This window comes from Gallus gallus, chromosome 5, assembly GCF_016699485.2.
Source record: "Gallus gallus isolate bGalGal1 chromosome 5, bGalGal1.mat.broiler.GRCg7b, whole genome shotgun sequence".
In the NCBI taxonomy this organism is placed as follows: Eukaryota; Metazoa; Chordata; class Aves; order Galliformes; family Phasianidae; genus Gallus; species Gallus gallus.
In genome coordinates, this window is record NC_052536.1 from 39,720,415 (window position 1) to 39,740,617 (window position 20,203).

The following is a 20,203-nucleotide window of genomic DNA, read 5'->3' on the forward strand; positions in this document are numbered from 1 at the left end:
TGCACACATACTGAGAAGAAAGTGACTCATATTAATTTGCTGTCATTAAAAAAGACAAAGAAAGAGGGAAGACATGATCCGAATTGTTGCTTCCATTTTGTGTTAGTCTTGCAGATTTCCTAACTCCTCCTCCTTTTTGTATGGAAGCATCTCCTTCACATTATAAAGGTGGAAATAAATTTGTTTCAGGTGAAACATGAGAAATGAGATGGGTATAGTATTCAGTCTGGGTCTCAGAGGGTTTGTCAAGAGAAGTGAATGTTCTGAGAGGAAAAAGCTTGTTCATGTGAATCCTTTTTGTGAACAGAATTTGCTTTTTTGAGACGGGAAGCTTTGCATTTTTCATGGCTCTGTTTACTTTCTTCATAGGCAATTTAAAACTCCTTAAGAAATAAAAGAATATTTTAGCAGTTATTAAATAAGTATGTCTTCCTTTTTTTCTATGAAGGATCCTGTGACAGAATAGTAAAGGGAGCCAGATTACGGTGATTAACCCCCAGTAAACTTTTTCAACCCCCTTTTATTCTTATTAAGCAGGTGATTGCATTAGTAGACCTTTTAAACTTGAGGACTGGGGAAGGCAGAATCTAGGGCACTGGGACTGGTGAGGGCCTTTAAGAGAAGGAGGAGGAGCAAGACTTTGGTTCTGATGAGTACTGCTTTTGTCTAGGTTTCAGTTTCTCCATGTGTGTTATCCAGTCACAGAAAGTCAGGCATCCCTAGGGTGGGGAGTGTAAGGCACTAGGAAGGCCTGTGGAGACCAGCACTTCTGGTGCTGGTCTGGGGAAGGAGGAGGAAAGGTGTTTTCCTGAAGTGTTCATTTAATTATTTGTTGTCTTTACCTCCTTGTGCTTGAATCATTAATTAGAAGGTTGTTAGTTGTCAAAAAATGTAAATGAAATTACACCAGTTGATATTGTTTTGCCTGTGACAATGTCATTGTGAAAGAAAGTGAGATCCTGGTAAAGTTTGTTCTGTTAACTCTGATAATTATTACAACATTTAAATTGGCCTGGATCTCTTAGTAACTTCAATGCTAAAGGTACTTTCTGGTTTTAAAAATTGGAACTGTACTCTTCATAGTCCATTAACCTCATACTTGCATCCCAGTGTGAAGTTGCCACTATAGTTTGCAGGCTGCAATATCTGTCAAACATTGCATTTGTCTGGTCACAGCAAGTTAGGAGTGTGTTGGAGTTGTGGCGTAGTGCAGGAAATGGACTGCTGACAAGATGGCTTAGTGGATGCAAATAGAGAATGTTTTTATTTAACATCAAGAGGTTTGCAGGATCCCTAAGGGACAAGAGAAGCTATATCTTGTGTAAATGTGGCAGACTTGTTCTCCACTGCTTTACAGGATGAATTCTAGGCAGGATAGAGCTGCTGCAGAAGGACTGATTGAAGGGCACTCTTCCTTAAGATCTGTTTTGAAAAAGTAGAATGATGATTAGAAAAAGTGATTAGTGGTTTAAAATTAAAGGTGGTAGTGCTAACTTCAAGTAAATATTTCATAACAACACGCTGAGAGGTTTCTCTTGCTATGGTTTATAACTGCTGATAATTCTTGTTAGAAATTGTGATGAGTTTTTTGCCTTAAACTGGGCTGCTCTGAAATTAATGCCTCCTATTTTATTATGTTGGCCCATGACGTCAGAGGTGGATGCTGGTGGTATGGCAGTAGGGGCTGAATCTTCCCAACAGTATTCCATTACATGCTGTTGCTGTGACTGACAAACATCATCTGACATGGGAGTATGTATGAAGCAAAGGATTGTCACTGAATTTCTCCATGTGGAAAAAAGCGGCGTGCACTGACTGCAGATCTATGGAGACCAAACAACAAATCATGTCTCAGTGAGACAATGGGTGTTGTATTTTAGCAGTGGTGACAGTAGGTCACCTCTGCTGGTGTAGTTTTTTTTTGAGTGGGTCATGCAGGCTCTTGTTCATTGCTGGCAAAAATGCAATGAATAGGTAATGGTGGTGACTGTGAAAAGTTTTGTAGCTGAGAATTTTCTCTAGCAAATATTGTTATTGTGATCTTTGTAATAGTATCTGTAAAAGTTTTCATGGAAATAAATAGGAAGCATTACTTTCAGAGCAACTTGCTTAGTTCCTATTTTCTCTGACCTCCAAACTTTGTGTGCAACATCCCAGCACAGTAGCTGAGTATATTTTTCACATAGTACAGAAAATGTGGCCCAGGGCACTGTGAGAAATGGGATTTCTCACAACTGAGTAGGGAAGTAACTCTGTGCACTATTTTTTTAATGAAGTGTAAGCAATTCAGTGGAAACGATGAAACAATAAATACCATAGAATTAATTGGTCTTTCAGAATTCCCTGTTTCAAGGGTGTAGTTGGAGTTTTGGAGTTGGTTATTAAATGAGGTATATAACTAAGCCTTGAACAATGAGGAAAAAATAAATATCAAGTAGATGCTCACTAATGGTGTGTTATCCGTTGTCAGTCTTGAATAGAGAATGCCTTTGCGGGAAAGAAATGTTTGCCCTTGTGTAATAAAGGAGTGTATAACAAAGCTTAGGTACAGTGAAAGGATGTCAAGCTGAACAGGCCATAATTTTATCAGTTTTTTAAATTTTACTTAGTCTACAATTGTGTACTGCACAATGAGGAAAACATAATTATTGGTTTAAGATTAGAAGGAATTTCTGGAGGTAAACTAGTCCAACCTGCTCATTTGCTCTAGCTTAAGGCCAATCAGAGATTTTATGGCCTTGTCACACTAATGACGTTGAAATCTCCCTTTCTGAAGTCTAGAGTTGTAATTTTGTTTTTTGTCTTGCTCAGTTATCTTCTTTCAAACTCCATAAAGTCATAGCTGCTACAGTCAAATAGATGCATTCTCATAAAATCTTTGGATTTTTTAAAATATTTTTTTCCTAATGTGATGGCTCTGTAGTAGTAACTCTGATTATCGTTCCTCCCCAGTTTTTACTTAATATCTGTACCTCGCGTTTAGACTAGACTAACTATTTTGCTCATACTTCTTGGAAATGTTTTCGGTGTAATGTGAACATGCCATCAGCTTCCAAACAAGGCAATGCATATCCTGCCTAACCTCAGGGAAGGGAAGGGGTCATTGATGTACCCAACAAATACTTGTGCATTCAGTTATGCATAGATAAGCCAATCAGGCCAACTATTACCATGCAAGTAACTTTGATATGGATATTATCAATGATCACCCCCCTCCAGTACCCGACAGGGGCCTACAGGAAAGCTGGGGAGGAACTTTTTATAAGGGCATGTAGTGACAGGACAATGGGAAATGGCTTTAAACTGGAAGAGGGTAGATTTAGACCAGATATCAGGAAGGTATCTTTACTGTGAGGGTGGTGGGACAAAAATGGGAACAGGTGGTCCAGTGAGGTTGTGAATGCCCCTTTCCTGGAAACATTCAAGACTGGGTGGGGCCTTGAGCAACCTGGTCTAGAGGGAGGTGTCCCTGCCTATAGCAGGGGGGTTGGTACTAGATCTCAAAAGTCCCTTCCAATCCAAACCATTCTGTGAATAAGGAAACAACTGCAAGCCATCAGCTTTCAGTTATCCAGGTTAATTTGGCTAGCGATCTTTTGGTTGTTGTGTCTGATTGTGCTATGTGCACAGATCTTTAAGTACTGAATTTCATCAAGATAAGCCTAGAAATGAAGTCTTTTTTCTTTGAGGGGAAAAATGAGCTCTCTTAATCAGTTAAGTCCCATGACAGGCCTATGAAGACATAATTGGTTATAATTGGCATTCACAGGAGCTCTGACATGCTCTACCTGCATCCAAATGGCTCTTAGAGAGGCAACAAAATCATCTGTCTTTTTATAAATACTGCAGAACTGTCTTTCAAGTTTTTGAAAGTCTTTGCATATAAACCTGCTTTGAATTCAAGTGAGAATAGTTTTGGAAAGCAAATCTTAATCCATGAATTCATTAACAATAAATAAACTCATCTTGCTTTACTTAACGAACTACTGTTCCTTGTTTTAGTCTGTAGTGCAATGTACTACTTTCAGAGCAAGCTAATGAATTGAAGGAGGATATTTGTAGCATAGTTTATGGTGGACAGTTGATTTCCCTGACCATGGCAGAAAATATAGACAATTACTAGTTATTGCCAACTCATTTGATGAGTTGACATATGCAGCTGGGGGATGGGTTTTAAAACAAACCTACAAAAATGTTTTATATATATTTTGCAAGTTACGTATTCCCCATCTCGAGTCTAAAGCAGAATCAACAGAAAGTCCAGTCTATAGAATTAATCTTTTAGAAAATGAAATTGTTCAAAGTTCCATTATGCCATTGTGTTCTTCTAACTCAGGATTATGACAGAAATTTCTTGCTTCACTATGATTTCAGACACATTTGTTTGAATATACTGATGGTGTGTTCTGATAGGTATGCATATGACGGGGATGTGGATGCATTTTCACTCTATTTATAAAATTTCCTTCTATGTGCTTGAGTTTTTGCTGTCCTGGTAATGTGTGTTGAGATTTCTGGAAGAAGCCTCTTAAATGAGGGCAAAATGTACCAGTTATTTCCACTGATATGTAATATTCAGTTTTAGTGGAGCTGCAGCTTTATGGGTAAGTGTAGAGATGAAGTGTAGAGTGTAAAATACCACCTCTTTCTGCATCTAACTATGCTTGTTCTCTTCAGGGTTACTGGATGCACATTGCTGGTCGGTATACCTGGGGCAATAAAGAATAGCATTAGTCATGGTTTCTCTCAGACTGAAAAATATATACCCAGTTTCCCTGTACTTCCTGCAGTTCTCATACATGATGCTGAAATGAGAGCTGAGTGATTTGGGTTTCTATTTTGTAGCTTCTGATCTCTTATTATAGTGCTTACAAACTCAGGTGCGGTTGGTAGCGGGGACATTGAGACACATTTCTGACACACCTGAAGTTTTGGATCTAGGATGGCAATTTTAGTTGTGTTTTCAAAGAGCCTCAGGCTGGGTCATAAAAATCCTGCTCGTGTAACTTGGAGTGTTGAGTACAAGTGAGAAAGTGGTTTCTAAAGACTTCTGCTTCTCAGCTTCTTTATCTTTAGTGGAAATTCCTCACTTGCAATCTCAGCTCAGTAAGGCATGCTATTTTGAATGTGGAGGACAGTGTTCAGCTTTGTGAAGGTTTGCTGTTGACTTGTGGAATCAAACTCTATAACCATAAAGTGGTTATAAAATCAGGTATGCTTTAATCAACACTGTGCAGAGCTGGATGCAAGGGGGATAACTCCTCCTAACTTGCATGCCATCAGGACAAAAACTCTGTATAGATATAGGCAGAGCTAATACATAATCAATGATTTTCCTGGAATTCGTATACATATCATTACATTTCTGAGAACTCCTGAGCGTACGGTCCCTCCCTCTCGCTCGTGCATCATGAGCAGTGGGGTCTCCTCCTGGTGGTCGTTGGATGAAGGCCTGTAGTCTTCCTCGCTGTAAACTTCTGACCCTGAAGAAGGGGTAACCCCCGAACCAGTTCTAACTTACTCTGCAGACACCTTATCACCTCCTTGCCTGGTGTCCTTGAGCTGTTTTCACACACTCATCTCTGTCTCTTCTACCCCCCGCATTGTCCTAATCCCATCTTGTTACTATCCCATTCTTCTAGCGGCTTCTGCATATTTGCTTCTGTAAGCTATTTCGAATCCTTTTACTTAGTTTCTGCAGACTCCTTTTTACTGAACCCTTTCTTACTCTTCATTGTTGTCTGAAAAATAAACCAGGAAAAAAATTAAACAACAAAAACAACAAAAAAACCCACAAAACAAGGTGAAGGAACAAATTTCCAGGCTAATTATAAAGAGAAATGGTGCTGGAAACACCTGTCCTAGATATCCAAAAGTCTTAAAGTTTTGAAAAATAAATAAAAAATTCCCCAGCTGTGAATAGTCACCAACTGAAGACTAGGCAGCTTCCAAGAGGCCAAATGTTCCCTTTGAATCCCCAAATGAAACTAAATCCCATGTTTCTGAAATAGTGTCTGATTTGGGTGTTTTTTTTGTGGTGTTCCCTCCTTCCCCTCCCTTACTTTTCCCAAGAGTTGTGCTATCAGGCATTGTCTGGGATGATATTAAGCACAAATGAAATCATTAATTCTTGATAAGCTCTTCACTTGACCTCAAAAACTGCTTGCCTTTATTTAGGAACTGAAATACCTTTCATTAGGAACCTGAAATACACTTCAGCAGGTTGCATACAGTAAAAATGCCTGGAGTGATTTATACCAAAAGTAGAAGGTTGCTTATTTACTTGTGGTTCTCCCACTGTTATGCATGCAGGAACATCGCGTGTATGTTATTCAGAATATCCCACATTTGGATTACTTAGGGAAGTATTTGCATTCTTTTGTCCATGCTCATGTGAGAGATACACCTTCCATAAGGAAGAAATTGAGTTTTTGTCACAGTCTATCAATGGAAGCCTAATGGTGAAGGAACAGATTTTTTTTGTCTTACTTTTAAAAAGCTACTTCACCTTCATATCTCTTTCTGTTAGGGAAAAAAAAAAAGTCGAGCATTCCAAAGTTGTGGCTCCACAAAGGGAATCTGTGTCTTCATAGAAGGAATGCATGTGGTAAGCAGGAGAGGGCAGTCTAAATAACCATTCTGTGCACCTTACAATGCACGTTAGCAATATCAGAGGGCTCACAATGTCATTTGTCACAAAGAGAAGGTTTTAGTGCACATTGTCCTCAGCTATTACCAGCTAGAGTCTGGAAATACATATTTTCATCATCTACTTAATTTTCCTCGTTCCTTCTATGTGCTGTCAGTAGCCTTGTCAGTGGAATATCTTGATTTTTACCAAGTTAACTAATGAAAGCATGTTTGTGTATATTCATTTTAGAAGCCATAGAATTATTTCCAGAGTTGACAAATTAATGAAATGTGTAATTAATGCTTTTTTCTTTGAATTTTCTGTTTTCTAGCTGGTGCCACATATATATTTGGGAAGAGTGGAGGCCTCATCTTGTACACCTGGCCAGCTAATGATAGACCAAGCACAAGGACAGATCGTCTTGCTGTGGGCTTCAGCACAACAGTGAAGGATGGCATTCTTGTACGGATTGACAGTGCTCCTGGACTTGGTGATTTTCTGCAACTGCACATAGTGAGTATAGCTAAATCAACATCTATGTCAAACATGAATGTCTGTCTGTATGGTTGAAGAAAACTATTATGATGAAATGTGTCATTTCCAGTCCTTTTTGTATCTTCAGTACTCACCAAACTAACCTGCCTTAGGTAGTCTTCAGGGTTTTTGGAAATTGTTGGATGGGATGAACAGGGAGCCAAATCATGGTACTAGAAGAACGGGGAATGATGGGAAGGCCTTATGGCATTCAGTAACAATAGAATGTATTCAAGAACTGTAAAAACAGTGTAAATATATTTTGTCACTAATACATCTGAATTTTTGGTGAATTATTGCTATTCGCAGAAGGGAAAGAATGAAATGGAGCAAGAATTTTTGTCACTGAGGAAGTTAAGAACGGGCCACATTCTTACCTGGTGTGGCAAGAGTCAGTATGACTGATGTTTGCTATTGCAGGGTAGTTCCAAATAGTGTGGCTTTGCAAGAAGTTAGAGTTATTTTCCTTTTGAAAGCAAATATTAATGTAGGACATCTTGGATGAAGATGGCTTTAGTGAAAGTTTGGGTTTCTGTGAGAAAATGAGACTGAGACTAGAAATCTTTGCAGCTTTTTTTTGTGTTTTTCCATATAAGGTGGGGAGAGGGCTGGGGGCAAAACACTATTGGATTTATGTTCCTTTCTAAATAAGTAGTTAAGAAACTTACTAGAGGTAAAAGCTGGTCATGTTGCTTGATGGTCATGTTTCCAATGTTGTATGCATTAATTCATGTTGAAAAAAGGATGTGACATTTGCAGGGCTTGAATGAGCTGGGGAGTTCTTGATGTTTCATGGGAGATTAGAGAAGGTGTAAAAGGTGTAAATAACCATGACAAATGTCACAGTTCAATATACAGACCTAATGTGAATAACTGAAGGTCTTGATCTGATGCATAGGAACTTAAAATGTTCAGAATCTTGTGGAAACGCAAGGAATATTGCAGAATGTTTCTGAAGTAAAGTATAAGGCTCACAATCATTGCCAGCATTTTAAGTGGTTTCAGATTGAATTTTGTTATAAAGCTCAGATGTTTAAAATGATTGGAGCATGGCCTGGAACTATTACACTGTCACCAGTTTTGGATTCTCTTTTTGTGTTTTCAGAATGTTTCATTTGTGTTTTGTGTTGGAATGAAAATGAGATCTTTTCTTCCCCCCCCTTCCCCCTCCAAGAAATGTTTTTTTTTTCTCAAAACAAAAACCAAACAAAACTAAAACCCACACACTGAAAAACAGAAGATATTGTAAACTTAAACAGTGTTAAGTGGGCTGGAATTCTGTAACTTGTCAAGCTAAAGTAGTTGGACATGACTGAAGAAGAAATGGTATTCTTCAACTATCATAATAAGATTTCTGTAAAAGGTTGTCAGTTAACTGGAAAACAGTATGCAAGGCATGTGAAGAGAGGTAGAAGGATGTGAGGTTGTTAGGTCTTGGGGGAAAAAAAGATAGGATCTTATTGTTCTTGGCTGCCTTCTGGGATCTTACAGAGAAAATGGAAGTCAGATTCTTCTTAGGATGGTGCTCAATAGAAGGAAGAGGAAAAATGTGCACAAGTACAAACAGAATTTTAATCTTTTACTGAGAACTTTTAACAGTGAGAGTATGTACATAACGAGTTTTTTCAGCATTATGACAAAGGCACACAGGTTTTTCCCTATAATTTGGTCTTTAGTATCATTAACTCCTTCCTTACGGATGAGTCCAACAGAATTTTTTTTGACTGATCATCTTTTGGGCGTTATCAGAGGTCTAGAGACATTAAATACCTAAGCTATGAACTGTGGTTGGTATTGGTGCTAAAAGTTCTCTTGGCCACTTCAGGTACAGTTTGGCCAATGTTATGCCTAAAATTTTATTCACTGGCAGCAAATACAGTAGTTCAGCTTTCTCCTGTTCTTTTGTGGTCATAGTGGATTAGGAGGATTTGCCAGTTATTTGTGAAAAGCAAAGTTATGTTGCTGTGTTTTTCTGTCTGGTATTCTCCTTTATCATGTCTATTGTTGACAGCACCGATGTTCAAATAGAAAACGTAGTCTGCGCCTCGTGCCACTATATACAGTAGATAAGTTTTTGAACTTTGAAACTGCTACTGGCTTATTGAATATCTTTAAGACTTTGCTATTTCTAGTTTATTTTTAGTTTATGTATAATTATTCAAGTATTTTATGTAAATTACTGGAAGCCACAGAAGTGAGTTAACATCAACATTATTTTGGAAAAGGTTGAAATCTCAAAGGTGCGTCTTGACAACTAAAGCGTGAGACCACATGTGACATTTTACTTTGCAAGACATGCAAGCTTTCCATGAGATCAGTGTTCCTAACTGAAAATTACCACATGCTGTGTGCTGTCGTGTTCAAGGAGGCTGTCCATCTTCCGTTTCTCAAGCCTTGTCCTTCCATTAGGCAGTCTTCCTGTGTAAAAAGAAACAAGACAGTAGTTCAAATGATGATAAAAAAAAATATAGGAGAAATATATTTGTATATCAGAAAAAAGTTGTTAAACTATGTTAAACATAGGAGAAAAAACTAAAGTAGGTATTAAGTCAGGCAAAACTGATGTTTGAGTAACTCATTTTATGCATGTTTAAATAACAAAATGACTTTTGGGGAGGAATTCTTCTATTTTAACTGATGGATATTTTTGAATGAGTACTGAAGAGACCTCTTCTGCTGGGGCCTTCCTGGGTATGCTGATCAGACTAATTTCATTTATAAAAATTATTATTTTTTTAAGGATAGTATTTACTAAATTCTGGCTGCCTTACTCTTCATTAGCTGCTCTGTTGATTATAACAGATCACAGAAGTTGCTTAGTGATCATTTTGTACTGTGCATTACTATACTAAAAGAATCCAGTCATGGTATGGGTTGTATTTTATACAAATCTGGTACAATTTTAAAAGTTGTTAAAGGAGCTTGTATTATTCTAGAGAGACTTCTTAATAGTTCCCATGGTTTTTTTAACACCGTGTATGCTTTGGAGCATTCATTATAATCTTTCTAAGAGATAAAAAGTCAAAGAAGGTATCTTTATTAAAGACTTGGATATTGTTTAATTTATGATTGTTGTTTGGATTCATTTTAAAATTGTCTCCTTCAGACATTGTGGAAATTCATTAACTAAACTGTCTCTTATATGACAAACAATTACAACCTCTGAAACTACTTTCTCTCCTGATTTACAATGAAGAATAAGCCAGCAGCGCTGGGAAAATGGATGGCATACATTTCAGATCGATGTTGTATATGAAGCATGAGGTGTTAGTATGAAGAGTTCTAACTGTGCCATGTGGAATGAGTGTTGTTGCAATATCAAATCCCTTCTTGTGAGATTTTTTTCTGACAATTCATTCAAAGAACCAAGTCCAAATACGTACCAGAAAATTACATTCTACAATGGAGACTTAAGACTGCACAGTTGAGTTATGGTTGAATGTTTCTATGTGATCTTTTACATGACACTACCACAACATCTATTGTGGTTTTTACCATATGCACAAGTCTTTATAGAGAACAAACAAGGAGAGTGAGACAGCTGCAGGTGATGATGGATATCATTCTGGTGATGACTACAGAGAGACAAATTGCCCACCCCTTTGTGCTGCTGTTTTATTCTGTAGCTTTTCATTTTTATGTCTGTAAACTGTCTTCTCACTTCTGGTTCTTCAGACTGGTGCTGTGAGGTAGTAAGACTGGTCTGAATTGATTGTAGGAAGTAAATCCTAAGTTTAGGTGAAAGTTAGAGTGATTTTTGGAAGCATTTGTGTTGAATCAGTATGCTAATGGAGATCCATCACTTAGCACCAGATTGCAAATAATGGTTTATAGGATTTGATGTAGAACATTCTGATTCTCAACCAGTAAGTATAAGTTGATTTTTGCTGAAATAGAAATGGCATTGCTAAATGAGAATCAGCAGAAAAGGAAGAAAATGTAGGTATAAGTTCTGCAAAATTTGTTTTTCATGTATTTGAAAAACACTTTTCTAGTATTGATTGGCCAAAGTCTGTCTGGGTTTATGGCTTTAAGGGCATCTCTGGGTCCTCTGCAAAAAGTATCCTGAGACTACAAAACTACAGTGCCAATCTATGTAATTGAGAGGAGAGAGAAGCAGAAGAGTTAGAATCAAAAGTAAAGTCACAGAAGGGGTTTAAACTGAATGTCTTAAAGGCTAGACAGGTATGATAAATGTTGGTAAAAATTAATAGCAGTTACTGTTTTATTTTCTGTGTTAAAGATCACATCGATGCAAAATGTTTCAGCCCTTCTAATGCCAAATTCAGAGTTGGAATTAAGATGTTTATATTCTCGTACACAAGGAACTAAAAACTGGGGGATTTCCTTAAGAGTAGCTAGTTTTATTTGCAAGACAATAGATCTACAACGGCTGTAAGCTGGGGGGAGGAGCGGTGAAGCAGACTATCTGCTTTAGTCTCTGGACTTCGTGGGGTTTTTTTTACCATCTTATTTTCTTTTAAACTGCATGTTTCACCATCTTTGGCTTCCTTTTTTTTTTTCCATTAAATTTGAGTTTGTTCAAGTTTAGATAGCATGAATATAAATATAATCATAAAATCCTTAGAGTTGAAAGGGACTTGCAAAGGTCTTCTAGTCCAACTCCCCTGCAATGAACAGGGACGTTCACGGCTAGATCAGGTTGCCCAGAGGCTGGTCCAGCCTGACCTTGACTGTCTTCAGGGACAGGGCATCCACCACATCTCCAGGCAACCTATTCCAGTGCCTCACCACACTCACTGTAAAATATTTTTTCTTGTATATCCAATCTGTATCTCCTCTCTTTAACCTTGAAACAGTTTCCCCTTGTCCTATTACAGCGGACCCTGCTAAAGAGTCTGTCCTCTTCTTTCCTGTAGCTCCCATTCAGGTCAGAGCCTTCTCTTCTCCGGGCTGTATAGCCCCAGCTCTTTCAGTCTGTCCTTGTAGGAGAGGTTCCATCCCTTAGATCATTTTTGTGGCCCTTTTCTGGATGTGGTCCAACAGGTCAATGTTTTTCCTCTACTGAGGATTCCACATCTGGATGCCATACTCCAGGTGAGGCATCCACCAGAGCAGAGTATTAGAGAAAGGATCACCTCCCTCAACCTGATGGCCACGTTTCTTTTGATGCAGCCCAGGATATATAGTTGGCTTTCTGGCTGCAAGGGCATTTTGCTGCCTCATGTCCAGCTTCCCATCAGTACCCCTAGGTCTTTTCTGGCAGGTCTGTACTTGATCCTTTCATCTTCCAGCTTGTATTGGTGGTTGCCTTGACCCAGGTGCAAGACTTTGCACTTAAATTTGCTGAACCTCATGAGGTTCACCTGGACTAACTACTCAAGCCTGTCTAGGTCCCTCTGGATGGCATCCTGTCCCTTGGGTGTGTTGACAGCACTTTACAGCTTGGTGTCATCAGCAACCTTGCTGAAGATGCAGTTTATCCTGCTGTCAGTGTCAGTGAAGATATTAAAGAGTATTGATCCCAGCACTGACCCCTGTGGGACACCACTTGTCATTGATCTCCATCTAGATATTGAGCTGTTGACCACCACCCTCTGGACTTGATCCTGCAGCCAGTTCTTTGTCCATTGAACAGTCCAGTCATCAAATCCATATCTTTCCAATTTTGAGAGTAGGATGTTGTGGGGTACTCTGTCAAAGGCCTCATGAAGTCCAGATAGATGAGATCAGTGTCTCTTGACTTGTCCTTTGATGCAGTAACACCAACATAAAAGACCACTGGGTTGGTCAAACAGGATTAGCCCTTGGTGAGACCATGCTGGTTCTCCCATATCAACTCTCTATTTTCCATGTGCCTTAGCATAGCTTTCAGGAGAACCTGCTCTGTGATCTCTCCTGCACTGAGGTGAGACCACCAAGTTGGTAGTTTCCTAGGTCATCCTTTTTACCCTTCTTAAAAATGGGTGTGATGTTGCCTTTTTTCCAGTCACCAGAGGCTTCACTTGATTGCCATGACTTTTCAAATGTCACTGTGAGTGGCTTGGTGACTACATCAGCTAATTCCTCCAGTATGTCTCTTATTGGTACCCATAGACCTGTGGATGTTCAGGTTCTGCAGGTGGTCATAAACCTGATCTTCCTTCACAGCAGGAGGAACACTGCTTCCTCAGCCTGCTCCTACCAAACCAAATAATGTCACCATATCTTAATTATGAGTTCTATCTATGAGTTCAGGACAGGGCTTTTACTCTTGCTTTTCCAGGCCTTAAACCAGTATAAAATAAGTCTTTTATATGTTTCTTTAAGTATACCAGAAGTACTTGAGCATCAGTGTACAAACATTATCATCATTTCTGAAGTTTAGTGCTCATCATGTGGCATTTCATTCAAGAATCAGTAACGATCTGTGTACATTTCTCTTGTCTGTTTAAACAAATTATAAGCTCCTAAAGGTTGTTGCAGAATAAAACATCCTTCATTGAATTTATACACTGAAGCATGCCAACAGATCACCAAAAGGTAAGGTGGATCAGGGGCTTCTTAAGTGAAGCAAGGAATTGTTTATTAACTAGCTAGGTACAGGAGACATCTTGTGTAATGTATGCTTGCATAGCTAAGAAAGAGAAGCCACTCATGTATGAGAATGGCTGGACTCCTACTGGTTAAGGGAGGAAATTAGGATGAGTTTTCAAGCAAAATGTTACGTTGTCTGAATCTTTAGAAAGTCTAAGAGAACAGACTGTCTGAAGACGTTTTCCACCAAGACAAAACCCATCTTACTGGAGGGTGTACTCTGCAGGTTTCTTATAATTATTCACATATAAAATCTATCTGAATGCAGCTTTCTATTATGGATGAGTTCTCTGGCACAGACTTTTGAATGCACTATCTTTAATAGGTGCAACCTGGGGATTAACATATGCACGAAGACTTGAAAGCTTGACTGCTAACCTTCCAGGCGAGAAGGCAAATGAGCTGAATGAAGGAGTCAGAACTGTTCTGGTTTAATTTTGGGATATGAAGATTTAGCAGGGTTTCTTTCATTTCTTTATGTATACTTTTTTCAAATAGGTATTTGCATCTGTAGTTTGCCAGTTCTTGAAGTTATCTCTGTGTACTAGGAGTATTGTCCCCAAACAACATTGGGTAACTTAATGCTATAACATAGCTTGAGCTATTGTATTGCAAACATATTCTGAGGATTACACTGTGCATCACAAGTGTATACCTCTCTTCTATAATTATTGATAAAGATAAATGTTATGTCTTCTATTTTGCTTAGGATGGCAGTCATTTTTAGCTGAGACTAGCATCTTAATTGTGCTAAATTTTTTTTTGTTGATCCATCTTTGTGTAACAAGGTGTGGTACATTATGTAAAGAGAAATTTCTTGGTATTCCATACAAATTAGTTGGATTTTTCATGACTATTATGATGTTGTATGACCATGATAAAGTGTTTTAAGTATTTTTTGTTATTATTAGACAGTGTCCCGGGAGATCTATTATGGAGCAGAATAGCTGGGAAATGTACACATCAGCTAAGGCCTACTTGGAATCCATTCTGGCCAGGGTCAGCCTGCTTCATGTAATCTTTAACTGGAAGAAGGTCTCTGTTCCTAAGTACTTAGAAAAATGTTTAAGTATACAAAGATGCACGTATACTCAGTTCATCCACATTAAAAAATAGAGCTAAGATAACATCTACTTTTTTATGTTGGGTTTGTAGAATGAAAAATATGGTAAACACAATAGACTTCTGCATTGTTGTTCTGCATGTCAAAAGTTGTATCTGAGTGAGTTTCAAATTTGAAGTATGCACATCAGAAGCTATATCTGTCCTGGTTTTGTCAGTATCCCATATCATTCCTTACCTCAGTCAAGTCATTTTTCCTATTCCATTCCCATTCTCCTGTGGGGAAGGAGGGATGTCATGCAATTAACTCTTCAAATTGCAACAACCTGAGTGAGCCTCAAATTTGAGATACAAATCATTGTCTGCTTTGTCAGCTGGTAGAAAATTGCTAGGGTTTTCCATTTATTTATTTTTGATGAAACCGTTCTACTTAAACACTCAGGAATTCTGACCTTCAAGTCTTATGCTGTCCTTCTTTAGACTCATTGGATCCATAAAGTCTCATATGTTCGTGCATGCTGTATTTACTTTTCCCTAGAGCACGTACAAGTAAATAAAATAAAACTAATTTGAAGGAAAGGAAATTGACCTACCATTTCCAAATCAGCTTTTCAACATGTTATTGTTACTTCTACTTTTATTTTGTAAAAAGAGTTAAAAAATTACTTTTCACGTATTTTGGACAAGTTCATATTATGCGTTGGAACTGTCTACGTATTATCTACTAGCTCTTAAGAAGGAGTCTCACTGGTAGCTGACAAGGAGTTGAGAGTAGACCTTTGAAGGTTAAGGAGCTTTTCACCCTAGTATGCTGTTTACGGCTGGCACAGCTTGTCAGTATACCTCATCAAGTGATCTTGATGTCCTTTTGAGGTTCAGTCCCTGCTTTGTTGCCAGTGCCTGCACCATGTGTATGAATGAATGTATGTAGTTGAATGCAGTAGTGCAGGAAATAGCACACTGATATCCTGTGGATAAAGATGATAGATTTTAGATCTCTTGTTCCGCTCGGCAGCATGGAAACTCAGTGCTTTGATATAGGGACTCATTAACTCTTCACTCAGAAACAGTTTATGCATAGATCCTTGTGCTTTTGCTGTTACTGAAGGTTGTGAAACTAATTTGAAATATCGTAGAAAGAGCTGGAAGGGCGATATTAACAAAAATGATAAAATTGCAAATTGGGCCAGAAGTTCACCTTATTAGAGTCACAAACATGAAAGGACTCTTGGGGTTTCAGCTCTGCAGGCCAATTTGAGTTTAGTTTAACATTAGAGAGTGGAAAACTAAGAACTGGAAGGGAAATTTACTGGAAAGTTGCATCGATGATTTTGTAAAATGTGGCTTAAATATATGATTCTCTAAATACACTGTTTTTGGTTTTGTTTTTTTCCCATAAGAAGAAAGGTTTGCTGCTTTATCTTATTTTGTTTCATCAGGGAAGCTGGCTTCTGTTCCTGAGATAATGGTTTGGTGTAATGGACAACAACTTCTTCTCACCCCAGTATGAACTTGCTCATTTTAGCATTGTGCATCTAGCAAAACCAGACCCTAATATTTGTTTATAGTATATTTTTCTATATAGTTGTGCACTTGTTGTTGTCCTTTTTCCTTAAGAATTAAATACAAGTAGTGAAATGGCTTGCTTTTATTTATTGTAAGCTGCGTCAAATAAGAAGAAACACAGATAAGATCCAGTGCATTTCTTTTCTTGAAATATCAAACATTTTTGAAGAAAATATCTGAGGTTTTTAGTGTTCATTGTAAAGGAAACAGAAGTCTTTGATATTTGGAGACTATATACTAACAACTGGTAGTCTTAATTCTTTACAAGAAGCGCTGAACCTACTGAGTGGTTCAGAGAAAAACATCTTCCTTCTGTATGCATGGATAAACTGCACTAATAGACTCTAAATTAAATCTGCTTGTAATTAAAGCCTTTATCACCTTCTCTATGGCTGCATCAAAAAAATAAAATAAAATTCTTGATCTTGGTGTTAATGGATAGCAGCAGGGTACAGTAATAATTCACTGTGTATTCAAACATACTGAGTACTACTCAAAAGCAATTAAACAAGGGCAATCGTCAGTTTAATTTACCCCTTACTTGGTATCTGATGTAACCTTCTCATCAAAGGTTAACAGCTGCTCGGTACTACATATGTTACAGTGAAATGAATTGTTCCTTTATTAAGCCTCTAGAAAGAACATCTTAAAACATAGTATTGAATCTTACTAACAAAGTGTAAACTTTATCTAATCCAAACAATGTGTAACATGTTTGCACTACAACTTTAATTTCCGAGGGTTTCAAAATACAGCTTAGAGAAAAGATAAATTAATCAATATGTCATGCAGCTGGTTACAGGATCAAAATAAACTCTTCTATAGAGCGTGAAGAACTAGTCCAACACAGTTCTACACAGGAAATGAAAGAAGAATGCTACCTTTTCCATTCTAAAGACATTGCAGAGAGAATTTAAAGGAGAGAGTGCAACGAACTAGTTTTGCTAGAACTCCAGCATCCAACTTTTTACACATTTATTTATTCATGAAGAAGTACAGTTCTTATTCAAAACCTCTACATTAGCAGTTCTTACAGTGATTAAAATGCACATGTATTTTATTTTAAAACACCTATATGATCACAGTACATCAAAATATTTCTTTGAACAGTATGTGTGAACATCCTTATAAAATGAGAAAACTGGGAAATTGAGGTTAGATGATGTAACTGAAGATGCCTACCATTGGAATTGGAGGTGATTTTCTCTGAATGATCTTTTTTAAAAACAGTAAGGCCTCTGTCCCAGTTCCTCTTTTGAACCACTCAGTGGACAATACCAACTGCTGGGAAAGGGTAGTACCCTTGGAAAGCTGCTGTTGTCCATAACATCTGAGGGCCAATTTTATGGCATCAGGTGGTGTGTGGTGTGCTGTTTGTTTTTTCCTTCTTCATTCAAATCTACTGGGTCCTGAACTTGCTTAGCTTGTGTGTTGCTGAGATCATAGGCTGAAATGGTATTATTTGTGCTAATAAGATGTTCCCATTTGTTAACCTTTCAGTACATAAAGCATGATTGAACTAGGAGCATCCTGGTGGTTTGAGAGGATTTTATGCTAAATACATGTAAGGGCATTTTCCTCCTCTTATGCAAAAGAAGTGGGATGGGGGAGACTGCAAACACAGTCCCAAACACAGCTGAAGTAAAGTACATTACATAGTACTTACATAGTGTGAAAGCTCTCTTAAATGTTTGTCATTTTTTTCCTCTTCTACATTTAAATTCTAGATGCTTTGTTTAAGCAATTTGCAGACTACAGAGACCGCCTCATAACTAGTGCAATTTGGGCCAATGTAAAGCATCAGCTTGAGAGTATTTTTTGCCTCTACTGATGACTATGTATACTACTAGCTCTGAATACCTAAACTTACTTTCAGTGCACACTGTCTCTGTTTTAGCTTATTCTTTATTCTTGTCAATTACTGATGTGCAGTCTATGAAATCTGTGTAATAAAAATAATTATGATAAAGAAGAGTATATTGTGCTGATTCAAGCTTCCTTTACTCTGTTAAAATCTTTCATTTCCTGATAATCTCATGTGAGAACCAATAGCATATACAGAATTTCAGTGTTTGGATATGTAAAATGATTCTAACATCACACCCTTTAGTGTGATGCTGCTCAGCCTTAGAGATAGTTCTGTGGAGAACAATATCATGCTTCTATTATACAATTTCGACTAAAGTTAGGGAAGATCCTCAAACTTTACAGGTATTTCCTCCTCTTTAAGGGAGACAAAATCTACTTTTCCTTGGAGACTGTTTTGAGTGCACAGTTAAAATAGCTTTTTACAAATGTTCTTATTTTTTTATTACCTTTTTTTTATATGGAATGCTGTAGCTTAAATATATTTCAAGAGACTAGGCTCTTGCTGTACAGTGATCTTTGGGTGTGATTTAGGTGGGCAGCACATGCTGCAACATTTCAAACTGAAGTAAATGCACCTCCACAACATGAGAGCCTTTCTGTACCTGCTAAGGTAATGAGTTGGGCAACACATGGAAATGATTGAGGACCTGTTGAAAGGTATTTAAGCTATACAGCTGGGGGGATTTCAAGGGAGGGGGAGGTGGGTTTGTTTCGAGTGGTGTTATACAAGTGTACTGAAGAGCTGGGGCAGGAAAGGTCATTTCAATATGAACAAATTTCTTTGTAGTGCCTAAGTTTATACTTAGTGACCTCCAGCGTCATGGAGATTGGAGAACTGCCAGCACCTTGTTGCAGATGATTGTTTTATAAAACTGTCACATTTAATTGCCACTAAGACCTAACTTTATTTTATACTCTTACAGTATTGACAGGCTTTTACAAGAGCAATTTTAGTGCATTGTTCTGTTATACTGAAAAGATTTTCCTGTGATACGATGAAATTCTGTTGTGAAACTCTCTTGTTTACTTTGAAAAATCTGTCGTCTTACGTATGTGAATTTTCTCTGCTTCTTTTAATGCGTAAATGTGATCCTTACTGTTGGTGATATTTTCAAGCCCTTACACTGTATTCTTGTCTATTATTTGCAGAAATGATATGATCTTCAATCACTTTGCCTTTTTCTTTCAGACTCTGTTCATATAGTTCAGACCATCTTATTGCAAAATTTTCTCCCTTAAAACTGATTCTAAAACAAAACTGGTTTTAAAATCCTTTTTGATCTGAGGTCTAATCAGAATTTGTTTGAAGTATTCAGCTGTGTTCAAGAGGACTGACTTCATTATAGCACCAGATAAGCATTGTTTCTTTGTTGTAAACTGAGCCAAGATGGATATGTGCAAGCTACTTTGGATATTTTAATACTATATGTTTGGTTTATGCTTGGCCGTGTAGAGGTACTAGGGTTATGTGGCGAGGTTTTGGTAGTGGGAGACTGCAGGGGTGGCCTCTGTGATCAGCAGCTGCCTCTGGTGTTCCCAGGTTGCCTTTAGTTTCTCGCTGCTCTAGTCTGTTGTTAATCGGCAATAAATTATATTAATATTCCTACACTGAATCTGTTTTGCCCATGGTAGTAACTGGTGAGTGATCTTTCTGTTTTTATCTTAACTCTTGAGCCCTTTCTTAATTGCTTTCTTCCCCTCTCCTTTTAAGAAGAGAGAATAAGGAGACACTACAGTGGAGTTTCTGTAAAACAGATACTGTGAAACAACCAGAGCTCAGTGCATCTGCGTGCAGTTGTCCTTGTTTCAGAATCCTTTTACAGAAGTTATGTGGTCAATTTAAACAACTCTTAACCAAAGGCTTTAGGTTCCCTTTCAATGTGTTGTCCTGTGTCATGACATTAGTACTTTGTGTAACTCTTGTGTTTGCTCATTTGTACAACTTCCAGTGGCAACTGTGTTCAGTGATAATGCCTAGTTAAAAGGAAGATGGGTTGTCCTCTG

At 37.8% G+C, this 20,203-nt stretch overlaps 1 protein-coding gene across 46 annotated transcripts in view; it reads left to right on the forward strand.

The window, feature by feature from the left end:
- Window positions 1–20,203, forward strand: part of NRXN3 (neurexin 3) — a 941,045-nt gene that overhangs the window by 690,837 nt on the left and 230,005 nt on the right. For all 46 annotated transcript variants that reach the window (XM_015287412.4, XM_040701017.2, XM_040701020.2 and 43 more), the window contains one exon: window positions 6,963–7,144. In XM_015287412.4, coding sequence (XP_015142898.2) covers window positions 6,963–7,144 — 182 coding nt within the window. The remainder of the gene's footprint in view (window positions 1–6,962; window positions 7,145–20,203) is intronic.